Source organism: Periplaneta americana, chromosome 8 (assembly GCF_040183065.1).
Source record: "Periplaneta americana isolate PAMFEO1 chromosome 8, P.americana_PAMFEO1_priV1, whole genome shotgun sequence".
NCBI classification, from domain to species: domain Eukaryota; kingdom Metazoa; phylum Arthropoda; class Insecta; order Blattodea; family Blattidae; genus Periplaneta; species Periplaneta americana.
Window position 1 is genome coordinate 126,161,479 of NC_091124.1, and position 24,022 is coordinate 126,185,500.

General features: G+C 36.3%; 1 protein-coding gene across 1 annotated transcript in view; it reads right to left on the bottom strand.

The window, feature by feature from the left end:
- The window catches only part of LOC138704243 (uncharacterized), a 32,875-nt gene extending 9,347 nt beyond the window's left edge, over window positions 1-23,528 (bottom strand). Inside the window, exons 1-2 of the mRNA XM_069832121.1 lie at window positions 23,417-23,528; window positions 4,561-4,685 (exon numbers count right to left, since the gene is read on the bottom strand). Of these exons, the coding sequence (XP_069688222.1) occupies window positions 4,561-4,685; window positions 23,417-23,528 (237 nt within the window). The remainder of the gene's footprint in view (window positions 1-4,560; window positions 4,686-23,416) is intronic.
- Window positions 23,529-24,022: the final 494 nt, after the last annotated feature.

Below are 24,022 nucleotides of genomic sequence, written 5' to 3' on the forward strand. Positions count from 1 at the left end.
GCATCCCAAGACACACTATTTGGATATAAAAAGTAAAGACTTTCAATTTTTATACTGAGAAACTAGACTATAAAGAAATTGTGTTTTATATGAACAATGTAAAGTAGATTTATGCAGTTTAGTAACTGTTTCAGTTAACATAGACAATATGTCATTGCTAATGCACTATCTAATTACACGATGGAGGAGTATTGTCTGTCGTTTCTGTCTAATATTAGAAATCCCGCAGCTTCCTCCATGCAAGATCTAATATGTTTATTTGGACCTTCTTGATCCTTTTATTGTGCTTTGATTTTGACTCATATTTTCAGAAGAAGGAGCTGTTAAATTCGGTGAAGGAATAACTATTATCTTCAGTCTGTTTTAAAACCAGAGAATTAAATATTAACAGTCCTACGGCTGATTTGAAACTTCGGTATAATTTTCCAATTTATTTCACCATATTTTTACTTTCCCCTATTGTTTCGAATTATGGTTATTGACGTCCGATAATTATATGATTATAATCAAAAGTGATCCGAATATATTTTGTGATTTTTGTACATAATATGTTCTATCCCTCGAATTTTAAACGTTTGTCTAGAACTGTTGACAGCGTTTCTAGTTAGCGCTCACATTTTGCTTATGATATCGTTTGTATTTTGTTTTTTAAAGAAGATTAGATAAGGACGCAAATAGCGATAGCTGACGCACCCTCTTAACCTCATTAACTAATGTCTGTCTGAGTTTGTTTACCTATATGAGCATGGCACACCTAGAAGACGAAAGCAAATAACTAGTGCCGGTACTAGAAGCAGTAATAATAATAATAATAATAATAATAATAATAATAATAATAATCATCATCATCATCAACATCATCTTGTAACAGAAAAGTACTATTCTACTGGTGTTTACATGGCTACTCGTAATCTCATTCTTTTGGAAATCTGAAGAAAGATCTAGCATATTTTGCTAGGCATAGTTTTTACAAAACATAGTACAAACATTTCCACATTTAACTGACATTGTGTGGGCTACAACTATAATGATAATAATCCTTAGGACACCATTTCTTTTTTTGAAGAATAAAGCTCATATCACAGTTCAACGCGGTATTCGTCACGTCATCCTCGCTGCCTACAATCCCTGCCGCTAGATAGCACTGGCGAGTCATTCGCCAGTTTTACCGTGAACTTTCCGGTATTATCATTGTAGAGTATTTAGTGTTACTAAGTTCTGTATTAAAATTGTTATAGTTGTGCATTAGGTTTAGAAATTGTTAGTAAATTGACGTGTTACTCAGCTCTGTAATGAAAATGTTATAATTGTGTGTAAACTATATTGTTCGTTGTTACTTATGCCATATGTCACGACGAAAGTAGTCTAAAACAAAGATACGTAGGCCTAGGCTATGTAAAAATGAACTCGTGCATAAAGTGATAAAGCGATTCGTAAGGAAATGTCCTGGAAATCATGTTCCCGGGAGGAGAACTGTTCGTAAACTTGTTAAAGTGTTCCGACAAACAGCTGCTGATGTAGATTTAGAACAGTCAAGCACTATACATTTTAAATTCAAGTACAACATAGTAATATAGGATTAACTGCAATTTACAGATCTCCAAGCTTTAAAGATAAAACAGATTTTCTAGACAGCCTTGAACATTTTCTGCATATTAAAAAACACGATATTCATGTAATAATTGGAGACATAAATATACAAATTTTAGATAATTTGGATAAATTTGGCAATAGATATATAGATATTTTGCTTTAACATGGAGTTTTACATTATTTAAAATCAGCCGCCCATATATCCAAACAGTCTGTCTCATGTCTTGATCGTATATTTTTCAAATCCGACAATAATAATTGGAAACTTAAAACCGGTGTTTATTGCAGTTCAATTACTGACCATTTTCTTGAATTCGGAATTTTAAGTACATTTAAAATACAACATAATAATTTAGAAACTAATAGAGATATTCCTCACTTAGAATTTTATATTAACTTTGACACTTTAATGTCTGACATGAACAAACAAAACTGGGAAAATGTTGACACATATCAAGATGCTGATTTAGCTTTTAATATATTTCATGAACAATTAAATTGTCATATTAATAAATGTAAATTACAGTCCTCACAAAAAATTTCCAATAAATTAAAAAAAATAAAGCCATGAATTACTATTGATTTAATTCGTTCTTTTAGTAAAACAGATAAATTAGCGAATAAGGTTAGAGAGCAGCCATTTAATAGTACATTATCAATTAAATACAAAAATTATAGAAATATCTTAACTACTCTTATCAGAACTGCAAAAACTAAGTATTATGAAAAAAAGTTTATGAACAACCAACAAGATCCAAAAAATTTTTTGAAAAATAGTGAAGGAAGCTATAAACACTATTTCCACTAAACATTCTACACCAATAGAAATCATTAGCTCAAACTGTGTATCAGTTTTCAATAAAAACGAGATTGCTAATAATTTTAATGATCATTTTACGAAAATAAGTCATGAAATTGTAAATCACTTACAAAACCATGTTCCAGATACTAAAACTACAAACTTCAACCAATCACTATCCCCTACCTCAATGTTTATGTTTCCGATTAAGGAAAATTAATTAATTTCTATTATTGATAAATTAAAAACTAATGTTTCTCCTGGTAATGATGGCATAGCCAGTTCTGTCTTACAGAAAATTAAAAATTATATATCAAAACCACTTTTATATATAATTAATTTGTCTTTCATACAGGGTGTTTTTCCTACAAAACTCAAAACTGCTATTGTAAATCCCTTATATAAGTCAGGAGATCGGACTGATTTAAACAATTATAGACCTATTTCTCTGTAGCCATCTGTTGCTAAACTAATAGAAAGATGTATTTAAAAAAAGGTTAGTAAGCTATCTAGTAAAAGACAACATTTTGAGCGAATTTCAATTTGGATTTTGTACATCTAAAGGGACAAATGTTGCTATTCTAGCTGTTACATGGAATATTATGAGAAAATTAGATATGGGAAATAAATGTTTAGGAATATTTCTTGATTTGAAAAAAGCGTTTGATACAGTTAATCACGATATCCTTCCTTCAAAATTAGAAAACATTAGTATTAGAGGAGTTGTACTCAAACTTTTTCGTCCATATTTAGAAAATAGATATCAAAAAGTCAAAATCGATAATTATAATAGCAATTATAAATTGATCGATATTGGAATTCCACAAGGTACAATATTAGGACCAATCTTATTTATAATATATATTAATAATTTGTTGAAAATTGATCTAAAGGAATATGGTGATAATATATTTTCTTTTGCAGATGATACTGTACTAACATTTAATGGGGAAAATTGGGATAACACTTATTTAAATGCTAGCAATGGAATTAACGTAGTGAAAAATTGGCTTGACTCTAATCTCCTGTCCTTAAATACTAATAAAACTACCTATATTCCATTTTCTTTAACAACGAAAGGTTTACCACCACCTATAAATAATTATCACTTAATAATACATAATATTTCATGTAATGAATTAATAGTTAATTGTTGTAATTGCCCACATCTAACAGCTTCCACACAAGTCAAATATTTAGGAATTATTATAGATCAGCATTTACGTTGGGATAAATTGATTTTTTGTGTACAAGTATAAGAAAGACAATTTATAAATTCATAATACTTCGAAATGTTATCACTAAGGAGGCATTGAGAATAATATTTTTAGCTTTGGTACAATCATTAATACAATATGGTGTAATAAATTGGGGCGGAGTAGCATTATCTGTACTTAATACCTTAATTTTATTACATAGAAGATTAATAAAAATGCGTTTGACCAAAAATATGAATTACTCAACAAATTTAATTGATACAGATTTTGAAATATTAACTATGGAATAAATTTATAAATATAGTTTATTAAGTATTTACCACAGAAATCAAATAAAACATACTGTTCTCCAACCAGGAGATTAACCGTGAAAGTAATGTGCTTACTATTGCGTAATCTATTGGAGTGAAGTAGATAGATAATATTACCGTTATAACTTCAGTTTAAAAAACATGCGCTCGTCTGCATATGTTATTTCCTGTATGGAGGGATTAAAAGACCAGGAGATTAACAGTGATTTAATTTTGTAACTAGGGAAGTATAAGTATGTGTGTATCAGTGTTATCGTTTGTGCTTTGAGAGTTAGCCAATGGAGATGCGTGTACCCACGCGTGTGACCTTATGACATCTTATGACATCAATATTCATTCATAGCATCACTCCGCTGAGTCTCATTCCCCTGAGACTTTCTCGTGGTTGGAGTACAGTAAATCTAATCGACACGAATATCGTACTCGAAGGCTTTGCTTTAACCGAAAATCTATTTCGTCCAATTTCTCCTCTGTTAATACACGTTTATTCACACGAGGCTTCTTATTTTGTATCCGGCACAGGGGAATCGGAAAATTGACGACGGAACTTGCGGCGACACCTTCTCCACGAAGACTTTTTTGCGAAAGTATTACAAATAAAAGTGCGTTGCTCTGTACTGTACCTCATGACACAACTTACACACTCGGCACTCAGCACAAAACTGATAACTGCTTTCGGCAATATTTTGTTGCGCCGGATCTGTAGTCCGAGAATATTCTCTCGATTGTTGCACACGTCTGAGTAAATTGGCAGACTGATTACAACTGCGCACAAGAACGGTAAAAAAATATGAATTATTGCTAGATATCTGTTATTCATTCAATTAGACCTTGCGAACTAATTCATATGTTCTTTGCGTGGGATCTAGTCCGGCAATAACAGAACTATAAACCCGAGAGCAGGTAGTGGCACACCGGCGACTGAAGTCTGTGTGATGTATCTTGTCTCACTGTGAAAAGAGAGAGAAAGGAGATATTATGTCTTACTTCGTCTATATTGTTATGGCGATGGGGGGAGTGGAGCGATGCCATTCATCCATCCAGTGGCGGAAGGGACTAGTTGATACATTCTATAGCGCAAAATAAAATTACAAAATATCTCTCTTCGTACTGTGTAGTTCCGTCACTGAGCTTGTCTTTCAAGAAATTGAGTTCCGGTAGCCTGTACAATAACAAGGTTTTGAAAGGAATCCTGAAAATTTATAACCCTCCTATAAACTCCACCCTCATTTGAAGGGCCTTGGTTTTATTGATACTGAGACAAGATAAACCTTACCAGGTATAGTTTTCTGCAGTTTTGGTGGCGTTTCGTGTCGTCCACCCGGTAGTACACAACTTGCTCAGCTTTGAAGTTACTAACATAAAATATTTAGAACCTGCTCTTATGTAAACCTAATACACTTGTGGAACTATATTATGTTTATATATATATATATATATATACCGGTATATATATGAGCCGTTCAGAGCAAAAGTGGTGTAAGTCAAAATTGGGTAACGAGGTTTAAAGTAAAAATTCTGTAAAATACAGCGCAAAGTAGCAGTTAATATGTCCTTCTTGCTATCTACTGACTGACTACTAATAGTTTAAATAAAATGAATATTAATTGCTACTTTGCGCTGTATTTTACAGAATGCTTACTTTAACTGTCATTACACCACTTCTGCTCTGAATGGCTCATATGTTTCAATATCTAGGCATATTAATATTTTTAGACTATATAGGTGTTGTTGCATTAGTTCAGATTATATTTGATTTCATAATCGTGATCACAATCTTTGACTATATATGCACGTACATTTCAAATGTCATTATATGTAAGTGAAGATATTTTTATGAAGGATTTCACAGAATTTTATTGAAAATATTAATTGAGGGGTTGGGTGCAAGAAAGACACTTCTCTCAAATGCAAGTTTTGAGAAAACTGATGTTGAAAATTCAAACCGTAATAATGTTATCTATGCACACCTTTACATTTAGGGTACTCCTGACCTCTATGATCACAGTATTGAACTACAACTTGGTGATCATATGCATAACAGGTCAGAGAACACAATAAAGCGTTTTACTCAAAAAGGACACATCGTCTAAAATGTCCTTCTTGCACCCAGCCCCTCAATTATTTGTGTTTAGAAAAGAAATTGTTACTGTGCGCTTTCGTGCTGGATTGTGCCTGCTAATAGTAAAATTCAGCTGTTCCAAACGTTCTGCAAGCTTAATTTTATTTTGACAACCAAAGAAAAGCTTTGGTTCACCATTGTATTAAAGTATGGGAACTAAAGATACGAACCACACTAGAAGTATGCTGTCGCCAGAGTTCAGTTAATTATTGGAAAATGATAGGACGCAGATTTGTGAGAAGACTCTATGTAATATATATTATTATATCTCGTAGAGTGTAAATTGTGGTTGAAAAAAGTGGAACTCAATTTACCTCTTGAAGACAAAAGAGGAAAGCACCCCAACAGGGCAAACAAAATTCCCAATTATGGCAAAAACTTAGAGTGAAAAAATACATTCAGCCATTTGCAACATAGGATAGTCACTATCCTAGACATACGAGTATAAATTGTTTCTTAAGTCAACTGAATGTGCGCAAGATGAAAATTTCCGGGAGAAACATCCCAATGCTTATGTCGCTCATAGCATGTATGAAAGCATCTTTAGATTTTCGATTGAAATTTCTTATTCATGTTAATATTGTGACACGTTGTTCATGCAGATGATTGTTGCCTCATCTGAAGACGTAAAAAAAAATTGAAATCGAAAGCAGATTTAATCACACTTGCGCCAAGTAGTATAAAAACACCTGCAGCAGATTCTGAAAGGCAAGGCCATCCAAAGTGATGACTTTAGAATACAGGTTTGGGTACAACACAATGAATATTTCAATTAAATTAAAACCGTAAATTTCTACAGATTTTTTTATATTATGTAATAGATTATCTCTATCGTTCAACTATTGTACCGGTACCTAACTATTCTACCTAAGAATTAACTGACGTTTTCTATGTCATGCTAAATTTAAAACAACTTTATTTAATTTTCAGATAAGAAGAACAACGTTGTAACTTACCTGATAGAACGTTGTTCCAAGTGGGACTTTTGTTTTTTTTTTTTCTATTAATGAGACTTAAATGAAATATAGTGTGTTTACAACACTTTGTTATCTCATATATCCAGTTTATATTAATAAAAAGAGCAATGGTTAGGCATTAAACAGTTTTATTTAGTCTTCTGTGAAATTTACATTTTGTTGGTTACAACGTTCTTCGAGTGAATGATTCAATTTATTAAAACATATCTTCCATATATCTAATTTCAGCTTTCATGCTATTTTTTATTTCTACAACAAATGAATATTAGTAAATATAAAATGTAAATAGCATTCTCACGTACCTAACACAGAATAGAAAGTCTGTAGCCTCATAGCATGTTTGGGGAGGAAGAAGTGGCAACAGAGGTGCTTCAACGTTTAACGACAATAACCTATCTATCCCTCCAATGTCTTTGGATGTGCTCTTGCATACGGCTCCTATACAGCGGAGACTATTCTTGCACAAAAAGCACGACTTGGTCATCACTGTACTAGGTCAATGTCACGGTCATTCACTTCTAGTTTGGCATGTAGGGTAGAGCAGTCACTTTTAGGCCTATAGCGCAGCCTTCTGTATAAGATAAGCTTCACTCAAAGAAAGTGAAACGTTGCAAAATAATTTTGTCTTTTAAAAGAAAGATTACTGCCATTCAGTTTAAGCCACAATTAATAACATTATTTAATAATTTTAAGACGCTTTTTCAAATAGGCTTATTCGTCTTATTTTTTTTAACTTTTCACTTTGTATTTTATGAAAAGATTTTATTATAATAAAATTAAGTTATCATTAAAGAAGAATAATAGAGATATAATGGTAATTTATTCACATTTTTCAAGACTTTAACAATTTAATTCTATCTTGGAAATTGCCCACTCATCTTACAGAGATCTCCAATCCACGTCGCAGGATATTGTTGATCAAAGAATTTCCGCACTAAGAGATACTTAAATCTTGAATTGCAGAAATTCCACGTGTACATTTGAGTAATTTTTCACGAAGCACAAAAAAACTGACTATCTTCAAAAGCGTTCGGTATTTTGAAGGGATTTTTTGTTTTTAAATTCAAACACAGTGATGAGTTATAGTGTTTGACATTCATGAACTTCAATTTTTTTTCTTTAATATTTTCTGAAAAAAAAAAATCCTGAATTGCCTAGATATGTAGAGTTTCTGCAATTCACGACTAATAATAATTAATTAATTTATTTAAAATAATTGAAACTATAGCCATATAAATAGCATTAATAAAAAAGTAAATTTTACAGGAGAGACATAAAACAATTTTCCACTGAAGCTATGAATGCAAGGGCTACTTTAAGTAGTCTATATAATTCAGAATGATACTTTTATTGCTACTTTTATGCAAGTTTGTTTTTTTTTTAATTTTGTGGACTCATGTTGTTATTGCTGGTAAGATATTTCAAGCAAAATTAGGTATAATTGCATATTATCAATAGAGTCGCTGTCGGTATCCTCTACTACCCATAAACATTTAAGGCTACACTGTACAAATATTTTGTGTTTCTGCGTAATAGTTTCTTAAATCAGCTGCATCATGTTTTTGTATCGTTGTATGTCGAGAGGCTGTCGCATGTGTAATTAATTGGTGTAGCCTGCAATCAGTTTAGAAATTACTGTAATTATATCACCAGTGCCGAAAAACAAAGCACATGCCATATCAAAAAAAACTCGCGCTTACAGTGGGCAACTCTATTATAAGACCATCAGTGTCTGCTTGACACCAGGAGTAGGGCAGGTACGTGTGGTGATCTTGTTCTCAAGGAGTTGTCACTTCTTTCTGCATAATCAATCTTATCTTATATTTTGCAAAGCGCATAAACGACTGGCGTGGCAGTCAATCATAATAAGTGGCAACGTCGTATTACTTAGAAGACAACATATACATACAGTGAACATATGCCTTTCTTACAGTCCTTGAAGGTGGAATAGGAGGTTGTGATGATTTCGAATCGTTACCTTAAGCACATCCTCTGTTATTAATATCCAGAGGTGTTGATTACAGGCGAAGGCTTTGAAACATGGCACAAACTGTAGTTGTGTTCACAGGTGTTATAGCTCGCGCAAGGAACGATTACCGAAAAGCATTGGTGGCGTTGCTGTCTGTTTTGACGTGTGTATGTAGGCATGCCGAGGGAGCAAGAGGTGCAGGCCGATGGAAATACTGCCTCATCCAAGAAGATGAACAAATGAGGACATCGCTGTGGAAATAAAGAACGTAGCAAGAGAAAAATTCGACGCTAATTAAACGCGCAACATATGTTTACGAATAAAATAATAATACCGTGCGATACAAGACACGTATTCACATGCAATGGAGCAAATTAAAGTCGTAATTTAACTATCACAACGCAAGACTGATTCTATCGAGGTCATTTCTCTTCCGACTGTACTCCTGAATATCATTCAAACTATCTCGTGACCTTTCCTGTTGCCCGCTCTTCCTTACCGCATTGTTTCATTCGCATTCCTTCCGTCGGTATTCCCTGCTTGCGAGACCTATACATGCAAATTTGAAAAAATATAGGCGCTAACTTAAAAATTATTTATTTGAATTTAATAAATTGTTCTTAAAACGCATATCTAGAACATTCTGTGTAAATATAATATTATAATATTCAAAATATAACATATATTTAGTGAAAATTAGCTATCTAATGTATATGAATAGCAATACCGGCAGTACCCGGATTCCTGTACATTTCGTGCTCCTCACTGGAATCAACATTGTTATGAAGTGAACGTGGAAGGACTTGTTTTCTATATGCGGCCGGTGTTTCCAGTTTACCCTGTTTGTGACTCCATACAGAGAAGAGGTTTGTGTTAAGAGCGGATGTTATTGTGTTGATAATTAAGCACTTATTTACGTGCATGTTTACAAAATATGGCGAAGTTACACTGAACACTGACTCATGTGCCATGTAATCATTTTCCTAGAGGAGGAAAACAGAAACATATTACTTGCAAGCCTGACAACATAATATACTTGTCTCGTAAATCTGAAAACTGCAATACTATATCTCAACTACCGCGTGTTATGTCTACAATAAGAACACATTGCACGTATCACTTTTTATTCTGTTAATCGTCAGTGAGTTTGACAAAAACTGAAGATAATTAATTAGTCCAGCATTTGAGTCCGCACGGCAAGCGAATTATCTTTGAGACGCAATCGAATTCCATTAAAAGCAGGATGCATTCAGTAGGATCAATAAATGAGCTGCTGCTGCTAGCCTAACCCTGTCACATAATTATGAAAATGTTTGTATTCTGTTATTGTATGTGTTTTGTTCCCTACATCTCTGCTTCCTGCAATATCCGTACAGGGGATACGAACAAAACTTAGCTTGGCTTTTACGTGGGCTGGACCCTGGGTACGGTTTGGCCCATTGTGCATTCTAGGTGGCATTCGTGAATCCGACGCTGACAGTTGGACCATCCTACCTCACCTCTGATAGAGCCAGATCCCGTTTCGCGGAGGAGTAGCCTGATAAGCTCCAGGGGCCCGGAGTCCTAAGCCCTTCCTGATCAGCCGATGCTATCAGGTGGGCTATCCCTCTTCAGGACCTGATAGAGCCAGGTCCCGTTTTGCGTAGGAGTAGCCTCATAAACCCCAGGGGCTCGGAGTCCTAAACCCTTCCTGATCAGCCAACGCTATCAGGTGGACCATCCTGCCTCAACATCTGATAGAGCCAGGTCTCGTTTCGCGGATGAGTAGCTTGATAAACCCCAAGGGCTCGAAGTCCTAAGGCCTTCCTGATGAGCCGATGATATCAGGTGGGCAATCCTGCTTCAACATCTGATAGAGCCAGGTCCCGTTTCGTGGAGGAGTAGCCTGATAAGCCCCAGGGACTCGGAGTCCTAATCCCTTCCTGATCAGCCGATGTTATCAGGGGGGCTAGCCTGCTTCAATATCTGATAGAGCCAGGTCTCGTTTCGCGGATGAGTAGCTTCATAAACCGCAAGGGCTCGGAGTCCTAAACCCTTCCTGATCAGCCGATGCTATCAGGTGGGGTATCCTTCTTCAGGACCTGATAGAGCCAGGTCCCGTTTTGCAGAGGAGTAGCCTCATAAACCCCAGGGGCTCGGAGTCCTAAACCCTTCCTGATCAGCCAACGCTATCAGGTGGACCATCCTGCCTCAACATCTGATAGAGCCAGGTCTCGTTTCGCGGATGAGTAGCTTGATAAACCCCAAAGTCTCGGAGTCCTAAGCCCTTCCTGATCAGCCGATATCAGGTGGGCAATCCTGCTTCAACATCTGATAGAGCCAGGTCCCGTTTCGTGGAGGAGTAGCCTGATAAGCCCCAGGGACTCGGAGTCCTAATCCCTTCCTGATCAGCCGATGATATCAGGTGGGCTATCCTGCTTCAACATCTGATAGAGTGATTAATGTACAAGTCCGACAGGTGACATGGGTGACATTTGTTAATCCTACATTGACAGGTGGGTAATCCTTCGTCAGCCTCTGATTGAGCCAGGTTCCATTTCGCGGCAAGTAGCCCGATAAACCCCAGGGGCCCGGAGCCCCAAGCGCTTCCTATATCAGCATCGGAAGCCGGTACTACCTGCAAGACTTCATCCTAGACCATTTTTACTATTGCAGATGATAGATGAAAAGAGGGGGAGTTGGAGATGTTGGTGGAATAATGGGTGAAAAAGGAGTGTTTCGAAAGAACGTCTACGAGTACTTTGTGCATTACAAATTCCATCAAAACGTGGCCTGGGATCGAACCCAGGCAACTGAATGGAAGACAAGCGTTCTAGTACCTGAGCCACAGAAGCGGCTTGCGCTAGACCCAAGCAGAGGAAGTAAACAGACCACTAGAACTTCAGCATTCAGAGGCGTTCTTGATTTAATTGCCTTATTGCAAATTAAATACAAATATGTATTTTCATAGAATGTTCTAAAACTTAGATAGACCTACTAGACTTAGAGGGTAAATGTCCCTACGGTGGCTGAATGTTCAGACCTTCAGCCTGTCACACAGGTGGCCCGGATTCGAGTCCTGGTCAGATTTGGGATTTTTCATTGAAAAATCTATAGTGATACTTGTGGCAGACAAAGTCGCAGTCGGGTTTTTTCTCGGGATTCTCCCGTTTTTCAGCATATTAGGAATCTACATCGTTCCGTCACTATTTCTCCATTTCGTCATCATTTCGTAGCACTTCCCGATCGCCGGGTGGCGACGCAACGGAGGTGGCTGACCTAGTGACGTGGAGGGTTGTCTGTTCGAAACCTGGGTACCCAGCGAACCTTAGTGTAGTCAGCCGGTGTGGGTTTGGTAATGCGCCGAGCTTGAGGGTTAGTGCAATAAATCGTAACAGGTCGCAGTGCTGGGCCATCTCCGTTAAATTCCATTCCATAGAAGATAAGTAATGACGCACCGTTGGCTGAATGAGTACGGCTTCAGAGACTCGGGTTCAAATACTGTAGCGTGCGACTGAAATCCTAGTGTTTGAGTTACGTGTAGCAGGTACACACACGCTGCCATTGCCGGAATACTTAATCATAATCCTGGAAGGACACAGATGCGTCCCACAGGCTTTGCTCTGAAAGGAGAACGCTTGCAGTCAAATACTCGAGAATCAAGTGTCAGCCGTTGACTGAAGACAGAAAGGGTGTCACGAAGTTGACATGTATTTTCTCATTACACGTTTATGAAATTCACAATATTTAGTTTCATTTAAGTTATTAACATATTATATTACACTTCCTTCAACTTACGGGTGCCCAGGAATCAGGTTCTGCTCTGCGCCGCTCGGATATCATTGTTTTAATAACTTATTTTACATGTGCATACTACAGGGAAAAACCTGATATGACGTTTTACTGTTTTTACAGGAGAGCAAGTTAAAAGCTTCAAGATCCATTATATTCTATTGTCTTTGGGTTATCATTCTTCAAATTTCTTTGAACTAATGAGATTGTTATTCTGTACAGTTAAACACAAATCTGCACCACCTGAACTATTACATGGCATCTAAAATAGAAAATCATTACTTTTGGACTTATCACGTTTTTGTCCTGTGCTCTTCAATTATGTTGCCTAGTCACTTTAATAACGTAATATAAATATTCAAAATGGTCTGACTACTACATCAGGCGATCGAAGTGATTACCCAATGCTGTTGAAAAAGTTGCGGGTAACTCTTTGAAGTTCGTTCTGTAATCGGTACCCTTTTTCCTCGGTTAAACAGGATTGGGCCTATGTGTTGTTTGCTTTTTATCTATAAGAATCCTAAGTGTGTTTGCATTTTTTTACTAGCTTAAGAATTGTTTGTGATGAGACGAAATTTCCTCTTGCACATTTTATAAAAATATATCTTTGTAGAGTTGTCACAAATCAATGTTATTTGTTCTAAATTATATAGGATTATTATCATATTACACAACTGTGCACATGAAAAGTACAATAAATGTGTCAAAATAACACTAAACGCAACTCAACTGCGTTCGATGGCCAACCTTGACTACGTCGGGAACGTCGAGGACACAATCGGACAGTTTCGGCTCTTTCCGATCAAACTAACCTTCGGACACAATAAAGTTCAATTTTTTTATTTCAAATTCTAAGCGGAATATGAGAAATAAATTCGAAATATACAAAATTCTAAGTAAGCAGTAAATTATTTTCTTTTTCTCTTTTTAAATGCGTATAAACAAAATAATTGTACACTCGTACACAGTAATGAGTACTGGATGTGCAGTGTACTTCATCTAGACTGCTGCCATGTTTTATCCATGTCCACACTAAATAAGGTACGAAGAGAACACTTCACCTTTCTTTGCTAGTGTTGAAGTCGTGCATACTTCGACGTTGTGAATGCAAAAGAGCCGGTAACCCTTAACTTCTGTACATAAAATAATGACTTCTACAAATGTATCGCTTCCAAGTTATTTACTGGTGGCTAAGGAGAAGACACACATACCTGCCAACAAGAACGTTGAACAACCCGCCCCTTACTCAACCGATTTTGGCGTGTAACTTTGTAGTGAACGAGCCTCTCTCTTTCAGTGTGAATGAGTTGCTATAACGCTTTCCTTCATTGTTATATTTTCACACCATCCGCTCATATCATTATTACTAATTTTTTTTTTATCTTGGGGATTTAGTGAAGTGAATTTTTAATGGCAGGCAGAGTAACTATCTCATGCCCCCATGTTTAGATTGCTACCAGTGCACTTCATTAGAACCAGGTACCCAGCTTCGAAGCCGTTAGCCCTGTGAACTTACAATATATTTATGTTCCCCTATTATCATAATTCAGGGTTGTTATCTAAGAAATTAGCAAGTTCTTTGTGATAGTAGAAGAGAAAGAGTGGGGGAAGGGAAGTGGTCCGTGGCCCATTTCTTTTAGGGCTCATCCCGACATTTGTCTATTGCTCAAGGGAAACCACGGAAAAACATAGAGTAGGATGAGATGTCGTGCTGACGACAAGCCAATTGGCTATAGTGGGGTCGGAATATGTTCAGGTGGGAGGTTTTATTTTAATCATGATTCAAAGTACAAATACATTAAAGGTAAATAAAAATTGTTTGCAATAAGAGCAATGCATCTATGCTGCCAATAACGTGATGACCCTGAAACAGAGAAATAACATTATTAGTGCATTAATAGACTTCTCTGTGTGTTGAGTCAAGTGCTTAATTAGTGTTCAAGTTGGTATTCGTCTTGAACGTTGTCGTTCCAAGCTAGAGGGTGGAGTACGCTCTTAGGTCTTTTATGTTTGTCTAATGCAGGGTTGTAATTTCCTAATGAAGAAATTAGTGGGTTTGTGCTGCTGTACGACTTGGTGTACGTGCAGAAGGCTTGATTTGAAATAAATTCTTCAATTGTCGGAATTTCTAGTTCTTCATGAATCAATCTAACAGGAGTTTCTCTAGGAAGTCCTGTGATGAATCTTAAAATTTTGTTTTGGAAAACTTGTAATTTTTTACGGACTGCAATAGGTGCATGTCCCCAAGCAGGACAAGCATATAGTATTACTGACCTAATTAATGTTTTATACAAAGTTAGAGCTGTGTGTGTGTTTACATGTCTGCTTTTATTTAATATTGGATAAAGCTCCACCAATCTAGCATTGGAAAGTCTGAGTTTTTGTAGTACGTGTTCGGAGAAGGTGAGCCGCCTGTCTAGTGTTACTCCGAGATATTTTACTGAAGTTTTCCACTCGATTTGTGATCCATTTATGGCTAATTTTGTGTGATTTATGCCCGGTCTATTGAATTTATTTCTCCTGCTACATAATATGGCTTGTGTTTTTGATATATTTAATTTAATTCTCCATCTGAAGAGCCATGGTTCAATGTCACGTAGGTGACCTTGTAGCCTATTAATGGCAACATTTGGCTTCCACGATGCCGTGAGAAATGCCGAATCGTCCGCGTATAGCGCAAGAATGCTATTGTTGAAATTTTGATGAAAAGCTAGGTCATTAATATAAATTTGGAAAAGTATCGGTGCCAGAATGCTGCCCTGAGGCACTCCTGCGTTAATACCTCGCGACGTGGAGTGCACGTTGTTCAGTTTAACCTGGAACGTTCTGCCCCGAATATAATTGTCCAACAGCTTCACTAGGCGGCAATTTAAATTGTTGTTAATTAATTTATGTATCAAGCCCGCATGCCAAACTCTGTCAAAGGCTTGTGTGTAATCTAGGAATATAGCCGCTACTGTTCGATTTAAATTAAATGCAGTGGTAATGAATTCCGTTGTGCGCAGCAATTGCTGTGTGCACGAATGACCTGAACGGAATCCAAACTGTTCGTTTCGGATTAGATCATTGTTTCCGATTTCGGATTTCAATCTTTTTTATGAACCAGAGTACGGATCTTGTGGATCATAGCGTCCCTCAAGTGAGTTCCATTCACAGCTGTTTCACACTATGCCTGCTCCTGTTATAGCGTTACCATCCGTCCGGCAAAAGGAGGACATGTCCACTTTTTAAATCATTTTATCCTGTCCGGCAGGTATTAAAAAAAATGAAATGTCCGGCATTTCGAATTTCAACTAGAATTAAACAATGTGCGATATTATGCATAGAATATCTAAATAAATGGTGAAACCTATGAAAGAATTTAACTGTTTTCAATGTTTGAAGCCGGAGCACATAAAAACATAAAATGTGATAATCTATTGACATGCATTGAATTCTTATACTCTAAAAATGTCACTATTCTTGATTATAAGCTATTTTATCAATTTTATTCTGCAATGTACAAAGATATGCCAATCAAATTAATTCTGATAAAGATTTAACTTCAAATAAACAATGGTGAAAATTCTTTAATTCTAATAGTTCTGCGAGCACTGAAACTTTCTCATACTTACTTACTTACTGGCTTTTAAGGAACCCGGAGGTTCATTGCCGCCCTCACATAAGCCCGCCATCGGTCCCTATCCTGAGCAAGATTAATCCAGTCTCTACCCCATCATATCCCACCTCCATCAAATCTATTTTAATATTATCTTCCCATCTACGTCTCGGCCCCCCCCAAAGGTCTTTTTCGCTCCGGCCTCCCAACTAACACTCTATATGCATTTATGGATTCGCCCATACTTGCTACATGCCCTGCCCATCTCAAACGTCTGGATTTAATGCTCCTAATTATGTCAGATGAAGAATACAATGCGTGCAGCTCTGCGTTGTGTAACTGTCTCTATTCTCCTGTAACCTCATCCATCTTAACCCCAAATATTTTCCTAAGAACCTTATTCTCAAACACCTTTAATCTCTGTTCCTCATCAAAGTGAGAGTCCAAGTTTCACACCCATACAGAACAACCGGTAATATAACTGTTTTATAAATATTCTAACTTTGAGATTTTTTGACAGCAGTATAACAGCTTGGGGGTTGGGCGAAGGGCTAACACCCATCACCGTAAAAAACAGATTGTTACGAAACCTAACTTACAAGTAAGTATGAGAATAGATTGGATAAGCAGTTGTGGACAGCCGATAAGGAGTGGTCCTCCAGTTTGGGGGTTGGGCGAAGGGCTAACAACCCATAACCGTAAAAAACAGATTGTTACGAATCCATACAATGAGCCTCGGAATGGCACTGATTCTCTGGCACGAAACTTTCTCATTACCTAAAAAAATATGTCAATTCTATTTATTTATCCCAAGTCACAATGGAAGCGTTGAGAGATTATTTTCCCTAATATCTGCTCAATGGACAAAAGAACGAAATCGCATACTAACGGAGACAGTCAGAGGTATCATCATAGTAAAATATAATTTTAAGAACATGTCCTGTGAACAATTCCATAGTTATTTGTTACGATATATAAGTTTGTCTCTTCAGGCTCTTGTGCACAAAGTGGGCTCCACCGATAAGTAGGGTACAGATGTAATACTGATGCAGCAACTAGTGAGAAAACTAACTAAGGTGAGCCATTTTTTTTATCTTTAATTTTGTTCATACCTCCTTTTTTTCAGCAAAGTCGTCTTATTTTAGATTCCATGTCCTCCTATAGCATTTCTTTTTATGGTAACCCTAGCCTGCTGGATTTTCTAAATTAAAAGGGAAAACATTGATAGCCAGAACATAGAAATTACTGCTAATACTTATTACTTCATGAAGCGAGAGGCAAAAAGTAAATTTGAACAATCCTCGATATTCCGATATTCAAAAGTTACGTTCAGAAAGTAGAAGAACAAGTTTGAAATGTAATAGAACTTTTCTATACGTTCGATTTTAATAGCGTTAAATAACCGAAATAATCACACTGAAAAAAGACAACTGTTTGATACGTCAGGCAAGAAACATTATGTTCCAAAAATAATGACGGAAATAGATGATTCTGATAAAATAATGTAGGCCTACTATTCACGATAGGTTACAGACAGGATGTAACAATCCTAAGAGTCGAAAGATTATAACTGAAACTGAAAGACAAAATTAGGTTCCATGGTAGTGCTAGTAGCCTTACGAGAATTGTAAATGACCTTGGTTTGAAATATAAGAAAACTAATAGAAGAATAGAAAATCACGGTACACATACGTCCCTAACATGAAACCTAACTCATCAATCTTCCAAGTTTCAAGACTGAGAGATTGAAAATTATATTCGAGGAGGAAACAAATGTATTCGTAAATACCTTTCCAATTTTTGTTAAAGTTCGTATATTTAACTAACATAAGTATTAATAATCAAGTGTGCCGTACGTAATCTAATACTTAAAGAGTACCAGTGGTTGAACCTTGAAAAATAATTTTGTTTCTTATTTTAAGTACATCACTTTTACGTATGAAAAATTCAATGGGTTTGTTGACTAAATCGCAATGCTTTACTGTATATTGAAGATCTAGAAAAAGTCGCGATGGCTTCATAGCTTCATTTTCCAGAACAGTAGCACAAATGACGCACTGAGGTCGTGACAGTTGGTCAGTGTCACGGCATATTACGAAAAAAAGTTTTGAGCGGTTGTCCATGTATTTACAAGTGAACGCAGACTTTTTCTTCTCTATGTTTTGCTTATCCTGAAGATCGCTCTGTGGACTTTGGGTGAATGCATCACTAGTTGTTGCGCCACAAGCACCTTCGGTACGAAATTTCTTAATGCCCAAATTAAGCAATGTCTCTTGTCTTTTATTCATATATATATATATATATGCCTAGTACTTTTAAAAAATCATGACACTCGGGTTTTAAACAAGCACTTATCACTGCAATCAGAAGTTGCGAATAGGCAGTATTCAGTAACCAGAACCGGATACGACTGCCTCAATTTTCCATTTTAGTGAAAACGTTTTGTTTATACTTCTCAGCTAATTGGTCACTAACACCTGCAAGGAGAGAATTAGCCGTCCATTGTTGTCACTGGCTTGTAGGCAAATTTTATCATCGGTCATATATAGCGGTATTCCTTTTCTCGAATTAATATTAGAGGAGAAAAATTCGATCGAACCCGGGTCCTTGGTTCTACGTACCAAGCGCTGTGACCACTGAGCTACGCCGAATTCAATCCACAGCACCGGATTGAATTTCTCTCATTCAATGTAGCTCAGTGGTCAGAGCGCTTGGTACGTAGAACCAAGGACCCGGGTTCGATCCGCGGCGCCGGAGCGAATTTTTCTCCTCTAATAATATTAATTGTCAATATCACAGATATTATTTTACAGGACAAATTCATAAATCCATAATATTCTCACACCTAGCAGTACATATAACTGCGGAATACCGGCCAAACAAGTCACTCAGCTGAGTGCGCCCCTAGTGTAATGGCAGTTGACATTGGACATAAACGTAACATATAGGCTATGCCTAACTTGGAGTCAGGCCACAAAGGAAAACATTGAAGGAGAGAAATTCGATCCGGTGCTGTGGATTGAATTCGGCGTAGCTCAGTGGTCAGAGCGCTTGTTACGTAGAACCAAGGACCCGGGTTCGATCCCCGGCGCCGGGACGAATTTTTCTCCTCTAATATTAATTGTCAATATCACAGATATTATTCTGTAGGACAAGTTAATAAAACCATAATATTCGTTCTCGAATGTTGAAAGATTTCTAAGTCCGAAAAATTCCTGATAATTAAAAAATAAATAGCCTGGTCACAGAAATTTGCTACACAGGAAGTTTTAGAATTTAGAGTTCAGAGGCGATCTGGACCTGCGCTTTTCGACACAATCACGAAGATTATTCTCATAAGAATATTTACGCTATAAAATACTCATTCGTCAAAAATACTTATTGTTAGAAGAGTAAAATGACAATTTCCAGGAGAATATCTCCCGGCCCGGTATACCTAACTGATGCCAGGGCCCGGTGATTGAGAAACACTGTACAAAACCAATGAGTTGAAATGATGCTAGTGATCTTAATTGTTGGTAGCTTATCTATATCTGAAGGAGAATTTGTCATTATCGCTTATGCGAACGGTTTCATTCCGTACTTCCTATGTATCTACATTTGGCAACAAAAAGCTGGAAATGTTAGTGAGTAATTAATTAAAAAAACTATTTAAAATGACTTGTAAAAAGGTTAATACCGAGTTAACCCTCGACGGCATCCTGATCGTCGATAATGCTGTCTGGCACATTTCAATATATAAATCGCCTGCATCTAATTCCCTAATATAATATATGAAAGCCTGACTGGAATAGTATTACAATCATTTCGACTGCAAAGCAACAGAAATAAACATTTATGATATACTTAAGCAAAGAAGGGCATTAATGAACCAAATAGTATCAAAACACTGTCATACTGCTTCCAACATACCACACAGATCTTAACTCAATACACTAATCTGAACGAATGTTAAACCTGGGTAGGAAATGGGAACACAATCATACTGGGCGAATGTGACAAATTGTCACAATAGTCAGCTCATGAAACATGAAAGAATATCAGGATGGAAGAGTTAGAATCTGAATGAGATATCGCAGATTTATCTAGTACATACATAAATACATACATACATACATACACACATACATACGCAGGTCTTTCACTGCAAACCCAGCATTCTCCAATCTTTTCTATTTTCTACCTTTCTCTTAGTCTCCGCATATCATCCACATATCTTAATGTCGTCTATCATCTGATACCTTCTTCTGCGCCGAACTCTTCTCCCGTTCACCATTCCTTCCGGTGAATCCTTCAGTAGGCAGTTTCTTCTCAGCCAGTGTCCTACCCAATTCCTCTTTCTCTTTCTGATCAGTTTCAGCATCATTCTTTCTTCACCCACTCTTTCCAACACAGCTTCATTTATTATTCTGTATTTGCACTTCACACGCTCCATTCTTCTCCAAATCCACATTTCAAATTCTTGTATTTGTTTTTCTTCATTTCGTCCATGTTTCTGCCCCATACAATGCCGCAGTCCACACAAAGTACTTCACTGTTCTCTTCCCTAGTTCTCTTTCCAGAGGTCCGCAGAAGATGCTCCTTTTTCTATTATAAGCCTCCTTTGACATTGCTATCCTCCTTTTGACTTCCTGACAGGAGATCATGTTACTGCTTATAGTACATCCCAAGTATTTGAAGCTATTCACTTGCTCTACTGCATCATTTAGAATTAGCAAGTTTTCCATCTTTATTTTTGTTCCGACAGCCATAATCCCGGTCTTATTTGCATTTATCTTCATCTCATAATACTTACAGCTGTCATTTAGCTCCAGTAGCATATCACTTAGTATCGTCTCCTCTTCTGCTAACAACGCCATATCATCAGCAAATCTTTGCACTTTATTTTTCTTCCTCGTACTTTTACCCCTCCTTCTGAATACAGTTCTTCATCAAATCCTCCAAGTAAATGTTGAACAGGGTGGATGATAATTGACATCCTTGTCGTACTCCTTTTTTTTTTTCTGAAAAAAAAAAAAACTACGAACCTTCCACCAATATGAAATATGATATTATAGCGAACAGCTCATGTTGCATGTAATAAAAAACTATAATATCATATGAAGGGCTGAGAGCCATAGCGAGCCAAGTGCAAGTTTCATGAAACTGAGAAAAATTGAGATGAAGTTAAATACATAAAATAATTCATTGAATGAATATTAATAAATAATTATGAATTTAACATATAATAAAGGTATTGAAGAAATTATATATACTACTTACTTAATTACTTACTTATTGGCTTTTAAGGAACCCGGAGGTTCATTGCCGCCCTCACATAAGCCCGCCATTGATCCCTATCCTGAACAAGATTAATCCAGTCTCTACCATCATATCCCACCTCCATCAAATCCATTTTAATATTATCTTCTCATCTACGTCTCGGCCTCCCAAAAGGTTTTTTTTCCCGCCGGCCTCCCAACTAACACTCTATATGCATTTCTACATTCGCCCATAGTGCTACATGCCCTGCCCATCTCAAGCGTCTGGATTTAATGTTCCTAATTATGTCAGGTGAAGAATACAATGCGTGCAGCTCTGTGTTGTGTAACTTTCTCCATTCTCCTGTAACTTCATCCCTCTTAGCCCCAAGTATTTTTCTGAGGAAGAAATTATATATATCACATAAAAAGGAAAAAACATATATTTTGGCCTAATTATAAAATCATGAAATTACACGTATTTCAAAGACTTGGAGTTGGCCCACTATGACACTACATTTGTCTTGTCTAAACAAAATGTGCTAGTGAGCCATCTCCAAAAGCTGTCTCAGTGCCTACTTTTCCATTTCTAAATTTCGGTAAAACTGCTTCTAGCTCATTTAGAGAATAACGAAATTTAATTTTTATTGTTCAGCTGATTCGCAAGTCAGTCATTTAATTTTCATTCATTGGACCTTGTTACCATCTGTAGTGTCTTTACGCACCAAAAAATTGCATTTTGCAATATCTTTGAGTTTAAGGAAGTCTGACTGTTCTATTTTATTTACAATAAGGGCTTTTCTTTTCTTCTACAGTGTTGCATTAAACCACGTAATCGTGTACGATAAAGATAATTTTGGCTTTGCGTTTATCTAAGTCAATAGTGCTGAAATCCCTGTCATTAGGGAGAAAAGAATGCCCAAATTCTAGAAATTAATGGTTTATTTCTTAAACTGTGAATGATAGACAATGGAGGCTCAAAATGAAGCTGTGTACTGGTTTCGATTTTGTTCTCCACACGTTATTTGGATATACTATTAAGTGGTTTGCTGCAGTATTTACAGTTTTAAGGTATGACAATACATGTAATCCCACTTCAAATGCCCCCCTCTGAGCAGTGTTTTCTCTCTACAAATAGCCTAACATCATGTTCACAGTTAATTATGTACTCCAACGTTTTACATGCAAATTGAAAAAAATAAAAACAAAAAGTAAAACTAAAAATTAACGTTTACCATAGGTACACATAGGCTACTTTCATAGAGATAACAATTTAAACTTGTTTTCTGTTCCAAAAATTCGCCTTCTTTTGAAATATAATTTTCTAAATTGAATGAAAATTAATTTATTAAATAAATTCTTTTCTCATATAATTATAAATTAATACACACTCTAACGAAGTTAGGTAAAATTGTACACTACACCATTAATTTATTGAAATTTTAATAGCGCAGATATAAGGTTTTCATCTTAAAAGAGAGAATTTTTTAATAGGTACCTTGTTTAAGAATATAATGCAAGTATAATTTTTGAGGTTATGGTGCGTACCTTTAACTTAATATAATATATGCGTGAATGCTGTTTTTATGACTACCTTCTACATCAGCTGATCCTCTGTGCCTCTTTATATTCATTATATGAAGCATTCCTTCAAGTTCTGCATTTGCTGGTCAAAATTACTTATTGACGGGAATGTATTATGCACATGTGTGCTCGATTATTTTCATTATCCAAACGTTAGACACAACATAACCCACATTTGCAGTCTTTGTCAGTGTACATTTTCGCAGACACAGGATTTCCACTTACATTTACATACTCTTGGCCACTATTTTCCTTTCCCATACATTCTTTTCCCACTCATCACAGTTTTCCACACGCTTCCTAGATTTCACTTTAGTTGAGTTATTTTCCTTCACTTCGTCTGCCATGTTCTACATCAAGTCACGTGGCGAGAAGTAGTAGCTTTCATTGGACGTTTGGATATGGCCCACTCTGCTTCTCAAAAGAACTGGTATATGCTTGAGAGAGTATTTTTGTTGCTTTAATTATTTCATAACGTGAAGTATTTGGACCAAATGACGTTACCTGTTGAGTACGTGAGTCATCAGGCAATCAAAAGATGAGATAAGCTTCAAAACTCTGAAAATGGATTTGGCCCACTATGGCTATCAGCCCTTCATAAAAATCACATAATTAATTTTTTCCAAATGTTTAACAATCTTTTATTCGGTAACTATTGTGAGTAGAAATGTGATTCTTCTCCATATCGGTAGGAAATCTAATAAATAATAATTTATCCCTCTGGCGTATTTCAATAGCGTGCACAGTTTTCGTGTAAATTTAATTCATTTAAGATGTAAATTCAGGCCATTGCACGAAGCGAACGCATGGTTAACTTCTTGGTAGTTTAGCGCTTACGTAC